Source organism: Mastigoproctus giganteus, chromosome 1, assembly GCF_048544385.1.
Source record: "Mastigoproctus giganteus isolate SK-2022 chromosome 1, ASM4854438v1, whole genome shotgun sequence".
In the NCBI taxonomy this organism is placed as follows: domain Eukaryota; kingdom Metazoa; phylum Arthropoda; class Arachnida; order Uropygi; family Thelyphonidae; genus Mastigoproctus; species Mastigoproctus giganteus.
In genome coordinates, this window is record NC_143575.1 from 197,361,903 (window position 1) to 197,384,258 (window position 22,356).

General features: G+C 34.9%; 1 protein-coding gene across 1 annotated transcript in view; it reads right to left on the reverse strand.

The window, feature by feature from the left end:
* The window catches only part of LOC150091432 (leucine-rich repeat serine/threonine-protein kinase 1-like), a 595,643-nt gene that overhangs the window by 201,421 nt on the left and 371,866 nt on the right, over positions 1-22,356 (reverse strand). The window contains exon 18 of the mRNA XM_090390319.1: positions 12,603-12,725. Within this exon, the coding sequence (XP_090246445.1) occupies positions 12,603-12,725 (123 nt within the window). The remainder of the gene's footprint in view (positions 1-12,602; positions 12,726-22,356) is intronic.

The window sequence follows — 22,356 nt, forward strand, 5'->3', positions numbered from 1 at the left end:
ATGAAGGCAAAAAACGACAAGAAGTTCTCTGTTTCTGTGATGATCAATATATGCTAAGTAATTTAAATCTAAACCAAATATAAACCAGTATAGACCGAACATAAATCGAATATAAATAAATCGAATGAAGATAATTAATTAAGAAAAATTTTGAAATATTAGAATCAAAGGTAAGAAATATAAGTAAAATATAAATGTAAGCATATATTAATCATCGTTGACCCGACAGAGAACGTAATTTAAGGATTAAAACAAGATTAAATATATAATACATACTACATTTGACCGTATCTAGGACATAATGTAATAGTCGTCAAAATAATATGTGGTGCCCCCTATGTGATGGATACGGTAAAAATAAATAATTAAATTAAATTAACGCAAAGAGAAACATGCAGATAGTAAGAAGAAAAACTAAAGGAGTAGGAAAAATAGAACCTGAACTCCACAAAGGCGAAAAATAGTGGTATAGATAAGAAATAGTTTCTCCTACGTCCTCGGATTGCCCTAATAATTTCGGAGAAATAAAAATAAAGAGTGTAGGACATGCAAGTATACATGCACCTGTTATATGTATATATATATATACATATAACAGGATATATATATACATATGTATATATATATATACATATATATATATACATATAGTATATATGTATATATACATATATACATATACATATACATATACATATACATATATGTATATATATATACATATATATTCAATGTGTATATATATATACACACAATGTGCCTTTATATGATTATTCACCTGACTTGTATATGATTATTCACCTGAACTGTCATTGAAAGACACTCATTTTTAAGATCAAACTTTCATGGGATGAGGTTTCACCACAAACAATAAGTAAATGGTGGACCCAGATTGGGCTTATAAAAAAAATTCATTTAGATGAAATAGAAGATAATCCTATCCAGGAGCTGCAAATAGCCACGGATGACCTTCCAATTGTGAGTGCATCTATAGTGGTGGACAAAAAAACTGCATCACTTGTGAATTTTGCAAATAATGTGTTTTGCGCTGCATTGTGGGTTGCAGAAATGTTCAAAATGCATTTATTAGATGGGATATATATCTCTGTGAATGAAATCCAATAAAAAGACTCCACCTGATATACCTAACTGCCATAAATATCTTCCCAAAGGGTAAAATGTGAAATTAATGGAAATATGAAAAATCATGCAAATGGCAATCATGACAACCAAACATACATTTTATTGCATTTACATGTACAAACTGAAATGACGTACAGCAGACCCTTGTTATAATGCGGTTCGCTTTACGCTGATTAGCTATAATGCTGTTCTTATATTATAACCCGTATCTGACTATAACGCTGTCACAAATCACTATAATTCTCTTTTACAGATTGCATTTTTAGCACATTTAACGAAATCATTTCATTTGATGGAGTCGATAGCTTGAAAATGAATAGCAAAACAGCATTAAAATGTTTCCCATGCTCAGTGAAATTTTCTCGCATGCTATTTTAATTGCAGTACAATGACTTATTATGTAGTTCTGAGATCAGCATTTTAAAAAAAATGATCAAGTATATTGCTCGTAATAGTTTGTGTTATATGCATTTATCCGAAGTCTAGTCATCACTCAGTACAGTATTAGACATCATACATAGTGGACAGTTTACTTGAACGTTGTATCATAATTAATGCAACCAACGCAGTTACATTTTCGAAGAGTTAATAATGGCGGATAAGAATGAAAAAGCAACAACATCCGTATGCAGTACGAAAACTATAAATGTAAGAAAAGGACTAAATTTGAAAATTAAATTAGACGTTTTGCAGCGAATTGATTCCAGTCAACAACAAGTGGATGAGTGCCACAATTTAGGACTGCCAGGTTTAACTGTAAGAACAATTATAAAAAATAAAGAATTAATTTTAGCAGCGGGAAAGACAGCTGTTCCACTGCAAGCAACTAGGGCTAGGCCGGCTATTAGAACTGAAATGGAGAGACTTTAATTAATTTTATTGAAGATAATATTCAATTCTCAATTCAGTTAAGTTAAATATTATAAAAAAAAAAAAAAAAAAGGAGAGGTTAACCTATATGATGACCTAAAAAAAAAGAATAAAAAAGTGGAACCATTTAAAACTAGTAAGGGCTGGTTGAATAGATTTAAAATCCAGAGAGAAGCCGCAAGGAGCCGAATCTTTCAAAAAAGAACTTGTTAAAATTATTGAAGAGGGATATTATGTGTTATACTTCTCAACAAGTTTTTCACATAGATGAAGCAGGACTTTTTTGGAAATGAATGCCTAAAAGAAGTTTCATACTGAAAGAAGTAAAAAACATGCCAGGTTTCAAAGTGGCAAAGGATCGGTTGACTTTATTGTTAGGTGGTAATGCTGCAGGGGATTTAAAATTAAAACCCCTTTTAGTTTACCAGGAAGAGGGCCAAAGTACAACCCAAAATCGACACATTATCATGATTAAATTCATCAATTAAATTAAATCAGTTTATATCGATTAAATTCATGATTTTAATTGGAATTTTAATTTTAATTTTGATACGTAAGTAGTTACCACATAATTATATATGTATGTAATGCAGTGCTCAAAACAGAAGGAACTGGAAAGTTGCTGGAGAGGCCTTCATCCTGCAGTGGATTGAAAATGGCTGATGATGTAATGCAGAATATTTTATATGTACAAATATTTGATTAAATATTTTGATTGACATTTCTGCATCTTTTCACTACTGTTTATTGCGTGCCTCCGTAGCCAGGTGGGAAGGAGCAGCAGTGCGTAGCACACGCTTCTTGATTAGACCGGGGTTCGAGCCCATCACCATCAAATACGGAGGATGTGGAAAGGTCAGGGAATGACCACCGCATATTCCCGGAGCAATATGGCCTTAGTTACTAATGCTCAAAAAAAAAAAAAAAAAAAAAAACCTACTGTTTATTATTGATTAAGAAATATCCTGTGGCACAGACCGCAACTCACAAATATATATGTTACCTTATGGGAATGCGGCGCTCGCTTAGCGTGGATTCACTTAGTGCCCTGTTTTTCCGGAACCAATTACCAACATTAAATGGGGGTCACCTGTAATAATATTATGTACTGTAAATTAGCAAAATAAGTCCTCAATATTTTATTGTTCCTCCTCGAGCTGCAGGTACAGCCATGCAACGATCTGGCATAGAGTTAATTAACTTTTGGATATACGGTTGCCCAATTTCGTGGTACCACATCCTTACAATACTCTCCTGCAGCTGAATCTTACTTGTTGACTTCTGAGCAATTTTAGAAGACATTATGTACCAGCAATTTTCAATAGGGTTCAAATCTGGACTGTTGCCATGCCAGTCCAACACTGTAATGCAAAGGGAGAAATATGAGCGAAAACATTGGTGTAAGTATGTTTCAAGCCTTGTGAGACAAGAAGACACTCTAATCAATAAATCTAAATAGCATAAAACTTACCAATTTTGCTGTGTGGCAAGGTGCTGAGTCCTGTTGAAAAATGCAGTTTTGGACATCTGTGTGGTGATCCCTAATAATGGGTTTCAGGCACTCCTTCAAGATAGCAGTGTAGGTTTCTGCATTCACTGTTCTGCTAATAAACTTAATTCGCCCCACCCCTTTGCTTGTTATGCATCCCCAGATCATCTGACCAGCAGGGAACTTTACAGTCGGTGTTATGCAGTCAGGATGGTAAGCCTCCGATTTTCGTCTTCTCACATATCACTTCCTATCCGAGCCACGCAGGTTGAATTTCGATTAATCAAAAAAGATGATGGTGTCCCATTGCTCTTTTGTCCATGAAACATGCATTTTAGCCCAAGCAAGTTGCTTCTTCCTCATTTGTTGGGTCAACAAAGGCTTCTTCTTGGAGTGCCTCCATAGCCAGGTGGGCAGGAGCAGCAGTGCGTAGTACACGCTTCTTGATTAGACCGGGGTTCGAGCCCGTGCCCACCAAATATGGAGGATGCGGAAAGGTCAGGAAATGACCACCGCATATCCCCGGAGCAATATGGCCTTAGTTGCTAATGCTCCTAAAAACCAAATAATAACGATAACATAGCTTCTTCTTGGGGCGACAGGTATGCAGACCACACTGCGACAGCCGTCTTTGGATAGTTTGTACACTTGTTTCAACACCAGAGGCCATCTCAAAGTCCAGTTTTAGATCAGGAACACTAGCATGGCGATTACAAGGGCATAGCCATTTCAAATATCGATCTTGGGAAGGTGTAGTCACTTTCTTATGGCCTGATCCAGGTCTTCTCTTCCCATCACTGGTTTTTATGCTTTAATTTCAGCACCCAGGATACTGTTGACTGATGGCAGCCTATTTTATCAGCAGTAGCAAACATAGAAAGCCCTTCCTGGGACAGAGCAACAGCTACACTTTTTTTTTTTCTTGGTGTCAACTGAACATATGGAGCCATGCTTACACCTCTGCAAAACAGGATGATAACGAGTGCATATACCCATCCAGTGCCATATTTATAGAAACGGCTGATGCAATAGAAGTGTCTGAAGCAATTCCTTTGCTTTGCGACAAACAAAATGACTGTAATCAAACAATATCCTATATGTTTCACTACAAATGTTACTTTTCTATAAGTAAAATTGATGACAAAAAGAAAATTCAGGCAAAACTGTATAAGTAATTTGAAAAAAAATTAATTTTTATTTACATTGTAAGATACTGTAATGCATAATTCACATTTTTTTCAATATACTAGATATAATTATTGTAAATTAAGTAAATTTTATTTCTCATAATTATTATTAAGCTTTACTTTGTGTATCCAAGTAATCCCTAAATATTTTTCTATCTGCATTATATATCTTTATATAGTTCATATGCACAAATAATTTCAATATTCCCTTTTATCTCTAGAGAAAATAATGTCAAAATTCTTCAATTTCTTAATGCCAAAATAATTACTACATGTATTTCTTACTGTTTGAAGTACCTCGATTTAGTACCACCTCCGATACAGTTCTAATGTCAGTGGCAAACAAATGGTGGCACTAAATTGAGGTTTGGCTGTATTTATTTAATTGAAATTTAAATCATTCACTGTTACCCTGGTGCATTTTGTACACCAAAAATAAAAAAACTTAAATATTTAAATGAATATTAGTTACATCATTGTGAATTTTAATATTCCTATAATATGGTATTTACTTTTCAATCTGCATCATTTTTTAATCAGAAAAATCTAACCGTAAAAAAACTCTTTATGACACCATGTTTATCAAAAACCAACAAATAATATGTTAATTTTTTTTTGCAAGAATTTTTTATTTTTTAATAGTGCTTTTTAATCTTATTATACATTATAATGTCAGATTAAGAATAACATTTCAAAGTTTTCTGATTTTAAACAATTTTTTTGATTTTTTTTCCAAAAATAAACTGACTGGTATATAAAATTCATCATTGCCCACTAATGGATTTGAATTTGGTGCATCCAAAGGGTTAATACATTCAATTATTATATGGAATTCATTTGTGATCTATACTATAGAGTACAGTTAGCTGCTTGCCGCTGATCTAGCACTAGAGTATAGCCTTCAGAAGCGGTTTGGAATGCTCTGTTACTAGGTATTTGGTTACCTTCTGTTGGTATATCTGGAATGTTTACCGATTTGGTAAACATTCCAGATATACCAACATTCCAGGAATGTTCTAATTAAGGCCATTAATTAAGGTGGTATTAGGATTATCCTACATGTGCCTTGCCACACACATATGATGTACTGTAGCCTTTCAAGAGGAGATGTGCATGGGGGGGGGGAAGAATTCCTCAGATCTAATGTTTCTGTTCTCTTGAAAATACAATTTAATGACATATTATTTAACCATTCACAAAAATTTCTAGTGTTTAATAGGGAAGGTAACATGCGGAGAGAGAGGGGAGAATGAAAACTCAAATAATTTTTAGTAAAATTTTGCTGAAGAAATAAAGATACTTATTGTTATTCAGAATTCTTCCGACAACCAGATCCAAATCTTGTGGGTAGCAGGTATAGAGGATCCTCAGAGTGAGACTCCTGATAATACCAATTTCTTTAACACAAGAAGGATACTAAGAGTGGAAATTCACAATGAATTCTGTGTGTGGCCATTTTATATACAGTATGGATGAAGCCAGTAGATCTTTTATCTGCAGATTCTAAATGCATTCACTATAATCACTGCTGATAACCAAATCAAGAGGATTGCTTCCTCTTGATGCCTCTCTTACATGCAGCTGCAAAAAACAGCATCCAAAAAATCTACAAAAGTCTTGCTAGTGTGAGAGTGACCAACTCACAAATTCCAATCAACATGTGGAAAGTTAAAATCCTCCATTATAAGGCATTCTAATTTACTAGCCCACTCTATTTCTCTGTACAGTTGTTTGCTGTAATACTTATCAGAGTCATTAGACATATAGCACACTCCTATTCTCAATTTTGTTTTCCCAGTGCTTATATCACACCAGACTGACTTAACATTGCACCGGTCATCCATGTCAACTGTTTTTGTGGTTGTTGGTATTAAGTTTATTGACACAAGGACTACTCTGGCCAAATTGTGTCCATTTATAGTTTATTTCATATATATTCTAAAAATTGAATTATATACATGCGTATAGGCCAGTATGCTTTAAGTATACTATGAGTTCTTCTATGTTAGCATGATTTATAAGAAAATGGGATAAAATTTGGGCTTTGTTCAATTTGCTGAATAACTGAATAGTCTAGAACTATGTTGACTGGATGCACTACTTCTTAACTAAGAGCAAAACTCCTCCACTAATCCTGTCCTATCTGTATACATTCTACTCCCCATATTCAAATTCAGCATCATTTACATCTAAGTGACACCGTGTCTCTACTATCCCTACAATGTCCGCATTTGAAGACTTAATTAGTACTTCAAATTCATCAAGTTTATTTACAATGATCCTTGTATTAGTGTACATGCACATGTTCTTACTCTTAGTTACCCTTACACAGACCACGTATCCACTTGTTCCATGGCGACCCACAGCAGGGTCTGAAATACCCAACACTTTCTTTCCAAGCTGCCGCATTTTCCAATAGAAGAAGTGCAAAAATCACCTTCATCTCTACCTAAGGCTATAGTTAATCTATTAGTCTGTGTATCTCTCCCCCCCACACCCAAGCTAGCAAGTTTTCCTATTCCACCTATCACTACCACAATAGTGTCAGCAAATATTCTTGCACCCCTTCTATTTAAGTGTATCCCATCCCTGTAAAAAGTCTCTCCTGTTAACAAGCACAGACCATGCTAAGAAAAATTCTACCCCCATGAGCTTTGCACATTCTCTCCAGGGGCCAGATTAATTGACAAGGCTCTCCAACACATAGTCCCTCTTATCATGTCTCGGCAGAATTGCAGATACTTTCAAATTCAATCCTAACTCGCAACTTTTCCCCAAAACTGCCTGGTATTTTTTAAGTATGTCCTCTGATCTCCAACTCTCAATATCATTAGTACCAATGTATACAACAATATCACCTTTTGAGTTCTTAAAAGATATCTACTCTACAATGTATTAGTATTAGTAATGGCTGCATGGTGCAAGAAAGCCTATGGCTTATGCTGCACCAGCCAAAAAAAAAAAAAAAAAAACGCAAATAAAACAATGATAAAAAAAAAACTAATAATTAATAAAAGAAAAGGAAATTAAACTTATCATCCTATGCATTTTCCTCACCCAAAGGTACTATCCAGATGACCTTTGAATTTCCCCAAACTGTCAGCCTCTACCACCCATCTAGGCAACTTATTCCAGCAATTTATAACTCACTGGCTAAAATAAAACTTCCTGCAGTCCAATCTAGACATCTCCCCCTGTAACTTGAATTTATGTCCCCTAGTTCTAGCATCATTTATAATCTTGAAAATTTTGTCCTCATTCATTTTATTGATACCTCTCAGAGCCTTAAACACATCAATCAAATCTCCTCTAGGGTGTCTAGTTTCCAAACTCTGCAACCCACATATTCGAAGTCTTTCTTCATAAGGACGCCATTTTGCCGATCATCTCACCAGGCAAGTTACCCGTCTTTGCACCCTTTCAAGAAGCTCAATGTCTTTCTTTAGGTGCAGTCTCCATACTTGAACACAGTACTCCAAGTGTGGTCTAACAAAAGCCTTATATAATGGGATTATCACGTCCCTATCTCTACTTGCAAAAGTTTGATTAGATCATTGATAGGACACCATGGGCCTTCCTTGCAACCTGTTTACAATGCTCAGAGAATTTCATGTCTGACTGTATCGTAACACCCAAGTCCCTTTCCTCCAGTACTGGGTTTAGTTGAACTCCACCAAGTGAATAAGTTATTTTGGGATTACTGTTTCCCAGGTGTAATACATTACACTTTATTGGATTAAAGCATAGCTGCCATTTTTCTGATCATTCCTGAAGTTATTGTTATTTGGTTTTTAGGAGCATTAGCAACTACTAAGGCCATATTGCTCCGGGATATGCGGTGGTCATTCCCTGACCTTTCCGCATCCTCTGTATTTGGTGGTGACGGGCTCAAACCCCGGTCTAATCAAGAAGCGTGTGCTATGCACTGCTGCTGCTCCTTCCCACCTGGCTACGGAGGTGCATTCCTGAAGTCTATCTAGGTCTCTCTGAAGAAGCTCAGCTTGACAGTGATCATTAACTACTCTACCAATTTTAACATCAACTGAAAATTTAGACATCATGCCCTCTATCCCTTCATGAATGCCGTTTATGAAAATTAAAAACAACAGTGGTCCTAATACTGATCCTTGGAGAACCCCACTTCTTACATCAACCCAATCTGAGGAATAGCCATTTATCACAACCCTCTGCCTCCTGCCCTGAAGCCATCCTGCTATCCATCTAAGGATTTTCCCAGTGATTCCAACCAGTGAACCACCCTTATGTATGGGAGAAAAGTGTATCTCCCATACATACACCCTTATGTATGGGAGATACACTTTTCCAATCCAAAGGAATCTTCTCAGAGTCTAGTGATGCTCGCATAATTAGCCTCAATGGTTCAATGCACTCACTTGCCGCCTCCCTTAAGATTATAGGATATAATCTTATACTCCATTAACTCCAGGAGGCTTACTGGTCTGTAGGCTGGAAAGTTTTTTCATTAAATAATCTTGCAAAATTTCAATATCATTAATTACATATTTTTCAACTTCGCTCCCACAATTTCCCATTGCCACAAAAGGTTTTTCTTCTGTAAATATCGATGCAAAATAACTGTTGAGTTCATCTCCAACGGCAGCTGGTGTATTTAATACTATCCCCTTTCCCTTACGTAAAGGTCCGAGCTGGTTTGTCCTGCTCTTCTTAGCATTTATATATGTGAAGAATTCCTTATCCTCCCTCTTTGCTCTGTTTGCTAGCGATTTCTCATAAACTGCTTTTGCCTGTTGAATCTTTTCTGTGGCTCTATTACAGATCATCTTGTAGCTGTTATAGGCTTCAGTAATTTTTATTGCTCTGTAACTTTTCCATGCCACCTTTTTCTGCTCAAGTAATGTGGCAACTTCACTATTCATCCAACTTTGAACCCTCCTCGTGGAGTATTTTTTTAATGGTAAATACGCATTCAAGTCGTCTGTGATTAATGTTTTAAAAGTATACCACGGTTCAATTGTATTCATTCTCTGTGCGATATCTACCCAGTTAATAGAGGCCATGTAGTACCTTAAGGCATCGTGATTTCCTTTTCTGAAATTATAACACATTCCTTTGCCTTTTACTACTGCTACCGCTCTCTCTCTCTTCATCATCCACTGTAGAACTCCATGATCACTTCCTGCTACTGGTTCCTCTACTCTCAGCCCTGTAATGTCATCTGATTTGTGGGTGATGATGAGGTCTAGGATATTCTTTTCTCTAGTACTTTCCCTGACATGTTGATACAAATAACAGTCATCTAGTTCATTTAAAAATTTTGTCGAGTTTCCTTCCCATTTTCTCCAATCAATTAGAGACAAATCGAAATCACCCATAATAAGACATTGACGATTACTTGCCCATGCCATTTGCATGTAGAAGCTTTCATCATAATCTTCACAATCACCTGGTCTGTAGATTACTCCTACTCGCATTATACCTTTGTTTCCAACTATCTCACACCATACAGATTCTATACTAGCATGGGAAAGCTATCATTGCACACAGGCTGCTTCTGATAAGAAGCATTACCCCACCACCCCTTCTATCTACCCTATCCTTCCTAAATACATTATACAAGCCGTACTGAAACTCAACATTCCCTATTTCCGGGTGACACCACATTTCCGTAAACCCTATTATGTCCGCGTTACTTGTTTTAACCAGCAGTTCGAATTCGCCCATTTTATTGACGACACTTCTAACATTACTATATAAACAATTAAGACTTACTGTTCTTGTATATTTAACAACCCGTGAAGTTTTTTAGGCTCTTTTCCCTGGCATTAGCTACCCGCTCACTTGAAACGTTTCTGCCCCCAGAACATCTAGATAATATGTCCAGTTGGGGAAACAGATAAGACTCTTGAGGTATGTGTAAGAGTTACTTTGACCAATATTATCAGATAAACGCGTGTTAGTATTACCCACATCCCCCCCTAACTAGCAGTTTCCCTGAACCTTTAAGGTATCCTCAATAATACTGGCAAAAACCTTTGCACTACCTTTGTTTTCGTGTATCCTGTCTCTACAAAACAAATTCCTTCTACCTACAAGTGTGGGCCAAGCTGATAGAAATTTCCCTCCAAAAGCCTTGCAGAGTCCTTCAAACCTTGAGTTAATCTATAAAGCTTTTAACATATAATCCCTCCTATTGTGTCTGGGCAGAATGGCAGACACATAGACATTGTGGCCTAGCTTGCAGCATTTCCTCAGCATGGTCCTGTGTTTTTCCAACAAATTGTCAGATCGTGTACGTTTAATGTCATTAGTCCCCACATGAATAATAATATTCTCTTTACCCCCCTTAAAATCTGACAATCTGTTGGTGACATCATTAATAGTTGCTCCCAGCAGACATATCCTTATTACAAAAAAATATTCCCCATTTCTCTGACAATGGAGTCTCCTAATAAAACAAAGTCCTTTTGAACCAGAGTAGTTTGCACTTGGTTTTTCTGTTTTGTGGCCCGAATCGGGAGTGCATCGGTAGATTGCTGGAGTCTTGAGTCCCTGACGAGTTCCCAGATCATTATTCTCGAGGGCAAGCACCTGTTTTTTCAGTGACTCAAATTGTTCCATCAGTGCACCAAATTGTAATTTAAGATCGGTGCACTCCTTACATCTACTTTTGCCCCTGGCAGACTTACCCTGGTCGTATTCCACCTATCCTTCTTACACAATATATTTCCCATTTCTGCAACAATAGAGTCACTGACAATAACCACCTCCTGTGAGATCAGTGCATTCTGCTTGGAGATTGCTGCTGTTTTGCCACATGCACTAGTGTGAGCTCTGGCATTCATTTGGGTCGCAGAGAGTTTGATGCCCTCCCCATTTTAATTCCTTTGTGGATATCTATTCTACTCTTCAAACTCTCATAAGCGCCCATCAGAATGCTGAGTTGGTGCCTAATTTTTTCACACTTGACCTGCACCAAATTCACAAAGACATCTCCCTTGGCTGTATTGTGTCCTGTTCCAGAAAGATTGGCAAACACTGCACAAGTTGCACATTTTGGTAAGTCATGATTCGTAGGAGAATCGCCCCTTTGGTTCTTCCACAAGACAGCACTTCCACTACTATGTGTGTGTGCCCGTTGCTTTGCTGCTCTAGTCTGGGGTATGATTTCCATTTAAATACAATTTAATTAATTAACAATGAAAATTAATAAAAATTAATTGATTTAATTGATTAATCGACAATATTACACTAAGCTAAGAGGGTACTAAATGCAGCGATACATCTTATGCTATCAAGTTTTATATCATACCATACACTATCAAGTTTAATATATACATTACTCTACTGTTACGATCACAGCTTTAAATTAGTTATTCCTTACTAAAAAGCAAAATTTCTTAGCTAAAAACAAAAAAAAATGTATGTCTAACAAGTGATTAGAACCCTTGAGCTACTCATTTATTACAACTGAATCTTGCTATTTCTCGATCACTGCACTACTAGTTACCACTACTAGTAGTGCAGTGAAATACTAGTGAAATACTGCACTACTAGTTATCAAAACACTAATACAATAGTGGTACGAATAATAAGCCGTAATTTACAAAATCACTAGCTAAATTTAAAATTAAGTTAACAAATACTACTAAGAATATTAAACTATTTGTAAAACATAATTTAAGATGTTAATTAATAAAAAATATGGTAAAACTTTCCAATAAACTTATCAGTTAACACAAGCTCAAAATTCTTCAAGCGGTCACATAAATTTCAACTTTTGTGTGAGTGACTTCACACAAAAGCTGAATTTTAATTACTCAACCAATCCTCACAGTATCATAAAATGTCAAAGCCCAATTGCTACTGGTTATATAAGTGAACTCTATGCAAAAAAAAAAAAAAAAAAATACTGACGAAAAATAAGATCTAACCATTTTTAGCGAAAGGGTTGATTTCCCTAATGGTAATTACATGAGCAAGCATGTCACAAAGCCATTGTGGATCTAAGAAATAGAGATCTTTGAGAGTTGCATCTTCATAGTGAAGCAATACACCTGAAAAGTAAATAAAAGTTATTAAAAATGGGAGGAGCTACTTAATAAAATTAAAAGGCATCTGCAGGATGTAAATTAACTCTCTCTCATTAATATATCTATCGTATTTTGATAATTTAGGGCATCAGACCTTAACGCATATTCCAGAAAATTACATGCGAATTACACCAGTCTGCATTTTATGAAAAGTTCTCAGATGATTTACTCCTAAGTAATCTGAACTAAATTTTTAATGGAAATTTTGAAAGTTACTTGAATTTCGCTCTATCATGTCAAAATTAAAAAAAAAAAAAAAAAAAATATATATATATATATATATATATATATATTGGTGGAAATGCTTCTGGTTTATTTTTTATTTTTATATATTTTACAAATAGTTATTTTTATATAAATACATAAAAATGGAAATATCAATGGCTACATCCTGTCAAGCATAGTTGGCTGCAAATTGTATTTTTTATACACCAGAATGGTTAAACTTGAGTCTTTTTTTCACTTCATCAGGCACCTAGTTTCAGTGGCTATTCTTCATTTTAGCATCCAGTAATAGTTGGCCACCGTTCTGGTTGACTTTCCATCCTTCTTGGTACCTTTTTTCCATTTCTTTTATATCCTGATAGAATTTTTCTCCCTGCTCTTCACTTAAACTACATAAATTTTCTGGGAAACAGTTGAGGTGACATGGCAAAAAAAGTGTACCTTATATTTCAGCCCAGTTTGTTGAACTTCTCTGGCATGTCACTCATGACCATCTCATAAAATGAGTATTTATGGTTTCTCAAAAAATTGTATACTCCATTTTTAAAGTTAGTCCAAGCATCTCTTTCAGTTCATTCATGGATTCTTCAATTGAGATTCTAGCAGCAGATTTGAGGTACAACAAAAATTCCTGCTTTGATTTTTTTGTATACAAGTGGTGGGAATTGAGGGTAAACATACTTGAAACAATTTCCTTCTTTATTTAGCGCTTGGATGAACTGTTTCATTAAACCAACTTTAAATGCAGAGGAGGTAACAGTACCGTGTTTTGATTTACTAGTGACGCATCTTTAATGGTCTTTGCGCCTGCTATCAGAGACCATCTTGGTGGGCACATTTCCCTTTCCCAATGTTCAATTCTTGCTCGACTATCCCACTTGCACAAAAAGCAAGGCATTTTTGTTGGCTGAGAGGACTAATAACTTTAAAATCTACACACACACACACACACTAAGCAACCATGATCCTTGTACCAATTTTTTTCCAAAAAGAAGCTTAACATTTTTGTAGTTTTTTTATTCATTCTGAATGGGCTAAAGGAATGGATGCATATTTGTTTCTATTATGAAGGAGAACTCTTTTAAAGCTTTTCTTCAATGAATCAATAAATAGTGTCCACTCTGTTAGTTAGTGGAAAATTCCAAACTGCAAGGAAGGCTCAGTATATCATTGAGCCTTCTTTGGAAAAATGAGAAACCAACAATGCCTATACCATAAAAAGACTGTTCCTGGGGTCAGCAGATTCTTGGATTTCAGTCTTGACCCTAAACACTTTGCTAACCCTTTGGGTATATTTAAATCTTTCAAGAGATTGAGTTCACTTCGTGTAAACAGCTGTGGTCCAGAGTTGTGAAGTACAATAGTTCATATCATCCTCTCGATCACAAATGTCAGATTCAGGATCTAATAGAATATATGTTCAAGAGTAACTGGTGGAGGTGGTATGAGCAATTATGGTATTGGTCTTACAGATGAAGTAAGGTTGTTGGAGTACAAAATGCGCTGCTTGTTCTTTGTGTTATAAACTGTTTCATTAATATAATCTAATAATATAATCCCAAGATTGACTCCACACAATGGGATGGCAAATATTATGGCTTTTCTTTTATCACATTTCCACAAATGCAAGCCCTCCACACATGTACAGCGCACTTTATGAGTAGCTCAATTTAATATAAGTGGCCCAATTTAATTCCAAAATATTCAGCATATATATATTTTTATATCCTGCCATCGTTTCGCCACAAAGCAGTTACTGCAAATGTAGCAAAATATATTTCGATTGTTTACACAACCACAAATTGCCACTGTCAAACACACACAGAATATGAAAATCATGTTAGAAGCAGATACTAGATAGCATAAATGCACCAGAAAACAGTTGAATGTAAAATAAATACTTCACAGGTTTGTACAGCTATCTGACTTGCAGATTTTGAAACATCTAAACACATCTGGGCACACCTAGACCTGCCAGTCACAAAGGAAGCAGCATGCACACTGTGTATGTATGGAATACATATCTAAGAAAACAATTCTTGCTGTTTATAAAAAAAACAGCATGTAGGTAAAAATGGTTTGGAATTAGGACTAAAATTACACACAGAATCATGAATCTTGGAAACATCACAATCCATACAGGCCGGTTATTTGTTGCACTAAGCTGTTATAATTTCCTTACAACTTTTAATTTCACAACTTGAGAGGCTGATGCCAGTATATTAGGATTTTAAGTCTGATTAAACTTTAGCTTGATACAGTATAATCTTATAATTTCATAGAAATGCAACTATAATGCATAGGTATATGGCGCCTCCATAGCCAGATGGGCAGGAGCAGCAGTGCATAGCACATGCTTCTTGATTAGACTGGGGTTCGAGCCCGTGACCACCAAATATGGAGGATGCGGAAAGGTCAGGGAATAACCACCGCATATCCACGGAGCAATATGGCCTTAGTTGCTAATGCTCCTAAAAACCAAAAAAACAACAACAACACAGGTATATATAGTATTACTTTAAATATTATATATGAAATATCCAATGAATATAAAAATACTATAAAGTATAATATAAATATAAGTATAAATATAAAGTATTAAAAAAATATAATATAAAGTATACCATAATAAAAATAAAATAATAATAATAATAAATAAATAAATAAAAAATAATAATAATAAATAAATGAATAAAAAAATAATAATAAAAATAAAATAATAAAAAGTGAAACAATATCATGCATCATTAAAAACAAAAAAAAAAAAATACAGTAAAATAAAAAAAAAAAAATAAAAAAATTTATTTTAACACTTTTCCTGCCACCTGTATTTCAGAGGCCTATTCAATGTGCCACAAGTTTCAGAATGTTGAGAAATAACATTCTGAACTCCTCAACATTCTGAAAATTCATCAATAATAATTGAAAAGTAAAGTTGGGAATTCATAACTAAAAGCAAATACTTACTTTTGGGATGAATTTTGAATCAGAATAAAACTCAAAATTTTATTGCAGATTTATTCTATGTACATAAACTAACCTCAACACATCAAAAAGCAAAAATGTGTATCAAGCCATAAACAAAAACAAATCCTAGATGCTAATAGCCCAGAGTTCAATCAGAGTGCTGACAGAATCGAGCAGCTTCCTTTGTGCCTTTACTTTTACACCACTTGTATATTAGCTGCTTAAGATTGTTATTTGGTTTTTAGGAGCATTAACAACTAAGGCCATATTGCTCCGGGGATATGCGGTGGTCATTCCCTGACCTTTCCGCATCCTCCGTATTTGGTGGTAACGGGCTCGAACCCCGGTCTAATCAAGAAGCGTGTGCTACGCACTGCTGCTCCTTCCCACCTGGCTACGGAGGCGCCCCTGCTTAAGAATGACTGCCTATATGCATTATGGCACATTGACTACTATGCTGTAACACTTATATGAATCACGGCACAACACTTGTGGTACCATTGAATGCTCATACATATCAACACAGTGAACATGTTAAAGGTGCATTGATTAAAAAACTAAACCACTTAACATTTAAAGTATAAAACATTTAACATTTAAAATTGCAGAAATAAAAGAATTTTTAACACTTAAAACAACAACAACAACATAATTTGAAACCACTGTTGATTTCCCACTGTAGCTCTTCCTCCCAAAAATGTAAAGTAACTCCCCACTTCCACTGTTTCAGTTCAGATAACAACAGTTCCTGTGCATCACCAGCAAACAATACAATATGCAAATATGATATTAATATCGTATATAGAAATTATTCTTTTTAAAAAAAGCATAATTAAAGGATCATATTAGAGGCTTTCTAACAAAATGACAATTTGAGAAATGTTTAGTTCTTTTTTTTTTTTTTTTTTTTTTTGTTTCAGAATGTGACTAGAATTCATTTGTTCAGGATATAGTTTTATTTTCTTTTTACATGCCTATGCCAATCCTAATAAAATATAATTTGGATTAACTATATTTTCCAATTATTTGGGTTCCAGCTTCCCCTATTTACCATGGATAATTACCACTCTACTGAGTTTAGAATTTTTTTACGAATTTCATTTAGCTTCTAATTTCATTTCGGAAAAACAATAATTTTACTCTAGTCTTATGAAATAAAGTCAAAATAACAACATATTAATGTTATAAAACATTTAAGTACAAAGTTTTTATTTTTACAAAACTTCAAAATTCCACAAAAAAAAAAAAAAACCTTTCAATAGAGCCCACCACTACAAAAAAAAATGTAGTGCAAGGAACCCACACACACATGTGGCACCAAAAATTTTAAATGTGAGTAAGCATGTTTACAATACGAAATTTGAAGTGGATTTCAGATGCATCATTTGGAAGTGTCAACTCTGTATGCTAGTGGTTCTATTCTTAGATAATAGGACTTTGCAAACAGACATTTGTCCCACTCTAGAATCTGCATATGTTAGCCACTGGACCAGAGGCAGGCCACGGTCCAGTATGAGGGTGAAGGTTCAAGCCTCTATGTTGTCATGAAAAATACATGGCCCATTATAAACTGTGGGGTGCCTCCGTAGCCAGGTGGGAAGGAGCAGCAGTGCGTAGCACACGCTTCTTGATTAGACCGGGGTTCGAGCCCGTCACCACCAAATATGGAAGATGCGGAAAGGTCAGGGACTGACCACCGCATATCCCGGAGCAATATGGCCTTAGTTGCTAATGCTCCTAAAAAAAAAAAAAAAAAAACCAAACCAAACCAAACAATAAACTGTGGCACTGAAAATCTGGCTGTCTTAAAAATTCAATGTGTCTGTAATCACAATATGTAAACTTATCTGGCCTTGTTCATCTTGAGAATAAACAGAAATTTATTTATTTTTTTGATTATCTAATATTAACCGAATATTTAAGTAATATAGAGTAATATAGACATTGCACATGTATTAAGTAATATAGACATTGCACATGTTTTCTGCACATGGAACTACACATTGTAGCATTAATTAGTATCATTATTAATAATGATTTGTTATAATTTCAATATATTGATATTTTGGGAAGGTTTAGTAAGAGATTATAGTGGCAATTAATGTGTTTAGTGGCGCCTCCGTAGCCAGGTGGGAAGGAGCAGCAGTGCATAGTACACGCTTCTTGATTAGACCGGGGTTCGAACCCGTCACCACCAAATACGGAGGATGCGGAAAGGTCAGGGAATGACCACCGCATATCCCGGAGCAATATGGCCTTAGTTGCTAATGCTCCTAAAAACCAAATAACAAGCAAACAAACAATGTGTTTAGTTTTGTTATGATAATTTGTTTGCTTAGTTTTAATTTTACACATGTCAACAAATATTTTTCATCAGAAAAAAAAAAAAGAAGAAGAAGAAGAAATGTGTGGATAAGATAGATCCTTGGATGCTGATTCCAAATCTGTTTTCAGTTTTCCTCTAGCATGTGTAGTTTTTGTGATCAGACAGACTAATTACACAAAAATGATGAGACATTATACCACTCACATACCTATTAAGCCAATCTACATGAATATAATGAAATTATTTGTTTAGAAATTGTTTCAGGTAAGATCCAGCGGCATTCATCATCACACCTTAAAAATATAAAAATCAACCCAACAAATCTGTTATGTGAATGGCTCTTTCCTAACTAAATCACAATGGTGTACAATCACAAGGGATATTCGAAACATTTTACACTGGCTGTCCTCTATGTGACCAAAATAAGTTGTAAGCACCCCATGTTATTTGTACTACTTGTTCAAATGGATTATATGACTGGATGAACAAAAGGAAAAAGTCAATGATATATAATATACCTATGATATGGAAGGAATAAAAAAAAAAAAGATCGTCATTATTACTTTTGTAATATGAATGCAACTGGATTCTCAGCAAAGAATAAGCACAAGGTTATTTATCTGAACCTGAATTCATCAATGAGACCAATTCCTCATAATGACAGTATGCCAATTTGGACTCCACAGTATGGACTAGATTCTTTAGAAGACAAAATGGAATGTGATGAAGGCGTGATTAGTGGAGAACAAAGAACTTCAGCATTTTTTAAAAATAACACCATTGGGGCATATGAGTTTTTTCTCTGTTCGAACTCACCTCCCTTCTTTGGGTGTGGCATAATTCACTGCCATTGGAAAAAGTCTTGTGCTACTAAGATTAGCAGAGACTGGCACTAGTAAAAACACCCCCTCCCCTCCATTTTCTAAGGTTGTGCTCGAATTGTTTATGTAAGATGGAGCATGTCAAAGTGCACCTCCAGAATTGGACAGAAAGACCCTGCTAATTTTAAATTTATATTTTTAACGATTTTAATCAAAATGTGTTATTTTATTTGTTTATGGCCACTCTTCTTCATTAATAAAGCGCTTAATGATACAGACTGAAAGAAAACACAGTAATTGAGGAATACTAAAATTGTAATTTTCATCACTCTGATACTTTTATTTATTTATTTATTTTTGACAAAAAAATAGTAGCTTTAGCACACTCTAGGGATTTATTGTCTGCTGAAGGTTTAACTGTACTGAAAGTTAATTCTAGAGAAACAAGCTTAAATAACTTTAAGGTATCAAATATTCGGCTAGGGTCCTATGCAAAACTCACCATTAAAATGTCTATCAATCTAATAGTTGTAAAAATAAGTTATCAATCTGAGATTTCCTCATCTGCATTTGTTAGATTCAAGTGAACAATTACTATGACATCTATGTGCTCATTTGTAAGGAATACAAAAAAAAACTCTTGACAACCATATATGTAAAAATATCAAGTCATATATTTATACTCAATAATATGTATAAAAAAATTAAAGCAATAAAGTTAAAATGTTATCTCAAATTGCTCTTTCCTTTCAGGGTCATAGCACCCAACACAAGACGGATTAACTAAAAATAAGGCATTTGTTATCACAGTATTTGGCACACATGTACTTGCCACATGCTCGTCAAACTGTCTGGAATGTTTTCTCAAAAAAAAAATAAAAAACAGGATGCAACACTGGCATAAGCAAAATTTAAATATTACTGAACAATAACAAATTCAAAAATTAAACAACAATATTTGGTCCCTTTGCATTGAACAAGAAAATAGGTTCACATACCTCCAAATGTCTTCAGAAGGGAAAAATCATGTGAACTAAAGAATGTGTGTTAATATTATAATTGCTGTCTTTTACTAGAGCCTCAATTTAGTGCATTTATTTATCTTTGGAAAAACATTCACAACACATCATGCATTTAAATCAGCAGCAAAATTTCTTACTACTCTTCCAACTTAAATATTTGCAATTGTAAAAATTCCCTTTCTTAAATGGAACAAAATGTCTTCTACTAGCAGCAGAATTAACTAAAAAGCAATTATTCAAGCAAAATTGTACACAGTTCATAAAAGATATTCCTCTTTATCCAAGAACACATGAAATGTCAAAAAAACCAATAAACAGCAATTTTTTTACTGAAAAACTATTACCACTACTTTTTCTCTGAAACATATTCTGTAATCAACACAAACACAGAAACATTTTACTTTTCATTAGTGCTCCCTCTTTCTTTTTGCACATTCATGTAACTAGGAAAATACTTTTAAACAAATTGCATATGAGCAATTACATCATGGAAATTATGTATTCATGTGCTGTGCACTTCCAATAGTATGTGGCAGCCATTTTTTTTTATTTCTAAACATAGTTAACATGTTAACAAAGCTATAAAAATTCACTGTATAATGCCTGTTGAGATAAATGTAATAAGTAGCAAACTCAATTTACCCAAAGCGACAAGGCCCAAAACCCAGTGTTCTCAAAAATGTTATGTATAGAAAAACAATATGCTTAACACGTACAATGGCTTTTTATAGCTTCCATATCTTGGACTTTTGCCCTGAACTTAGTTATGTCTACTTTACTTACTGAACCAACTTGCATCCCACATATTGTGGATATATCTCTTCACTAGATCATTCAGGTCTTCATAGTGCCTACACAGCTCATGAAAAACTCAATGATAAGATCTAAAAAAGGATCAAAACCCAGGTCCAGGTAGTGCCATACGCTTTAATTGAAAAGTAATATACTTCTCCACTGGAGTGATGCTTTTTATTTAGAGAAGTGCAATACCAAAGCAACTTGTGGCAAAGTGCTCTCCATACTATGAGATCAATGCACTAAATAATGAACTCAGTTTTCCCAAAGATTGTACAGAAAGATTCTGGTCACATTCAAGACGGTTCCTTCTCTTCCAGTGGGATTAATTATCATCAGTGTCTACCATTAAGAGATGTACTGCATCATGGCCCAAGCTTAAAAATATTTTGTTCAGAAAAAACTGAAGCAGTCATTACCAGTATTTCATTCTTGTTACAGTAATATTTCAACAAGCAGTTTCTCAATGTTCTTGTTTGTTTGGTAGTTATTCTAATGTATGGTTCTACTTCTCAATCAGCTTGGTTACATTGGATATATGATTACAGAAGAGTCATTGAAATGGCTCCATGTCCAGCTATCATATTTAAAAAATGTTAGTTACTGACTGCTCACTAAAACGATGACAGTTTTTATTGATAGTGTACAATACACTTACACTTACAGATTGCTTTCCAAGTTGACATCATCTGTGTTCAAAAGTGTGAATCATGAATGGTGAGGAAAATACCGATAATGAAATACTGAAGCCCAATATGTGAAACAACATATTTTCCTTCAAGGTAAAGTGAACATTTTTAAATCTTGAAAATGAGGAAGGCCAAGCTGTAATAGACTGTGCTCTCTCCCTGTGATCAAGTGCTAATCCTTTAATGGCAGCTTCTAGAGAGGCCTAACTTTAGTGAAACAACTGCAAAAAGGAATGTTTGAAGATTTGAAGAGTAGAAAGGTTAAATCATTGCATTTAAGAAACATTTAAGGCAAATCATAGATGATTAAAAAAGTTTAAAACTGGTACATTAAATGTAAGCAATGATACTAAAGCCGAAAGGATTTTCCTTATAACATTGGTTGCAATCATTGAAGAGATATTCTTTTCATCAAACTTTCAACCTTGATTAAAGGGACTTTATATTGTAAAAAAAAAAAAAAAAAAAAAAGAAGCCAGTGTGAACTTCCACCATTCAAAGAGGAAAAGGGCATGCACAGATTCAAGCCATCCAAAGATAGACTAATATTCTGACTCGGAACTAGAGGTTGTGCAAACCAGACCGGGTTTGTTTGTTTTAGTTAGTTGTTGGTGCATCGGCTTCTGTGGCCATAATGCAACTCCCAAGGTTTTTGCAGTACTCTGATCCAAGCCCGAGGCGGGATTCGAACCTGCGACCTTTGGGTTGCCAGGCAGGCACTTTACTCACCCGGCTAGCCCAGACAGCTGC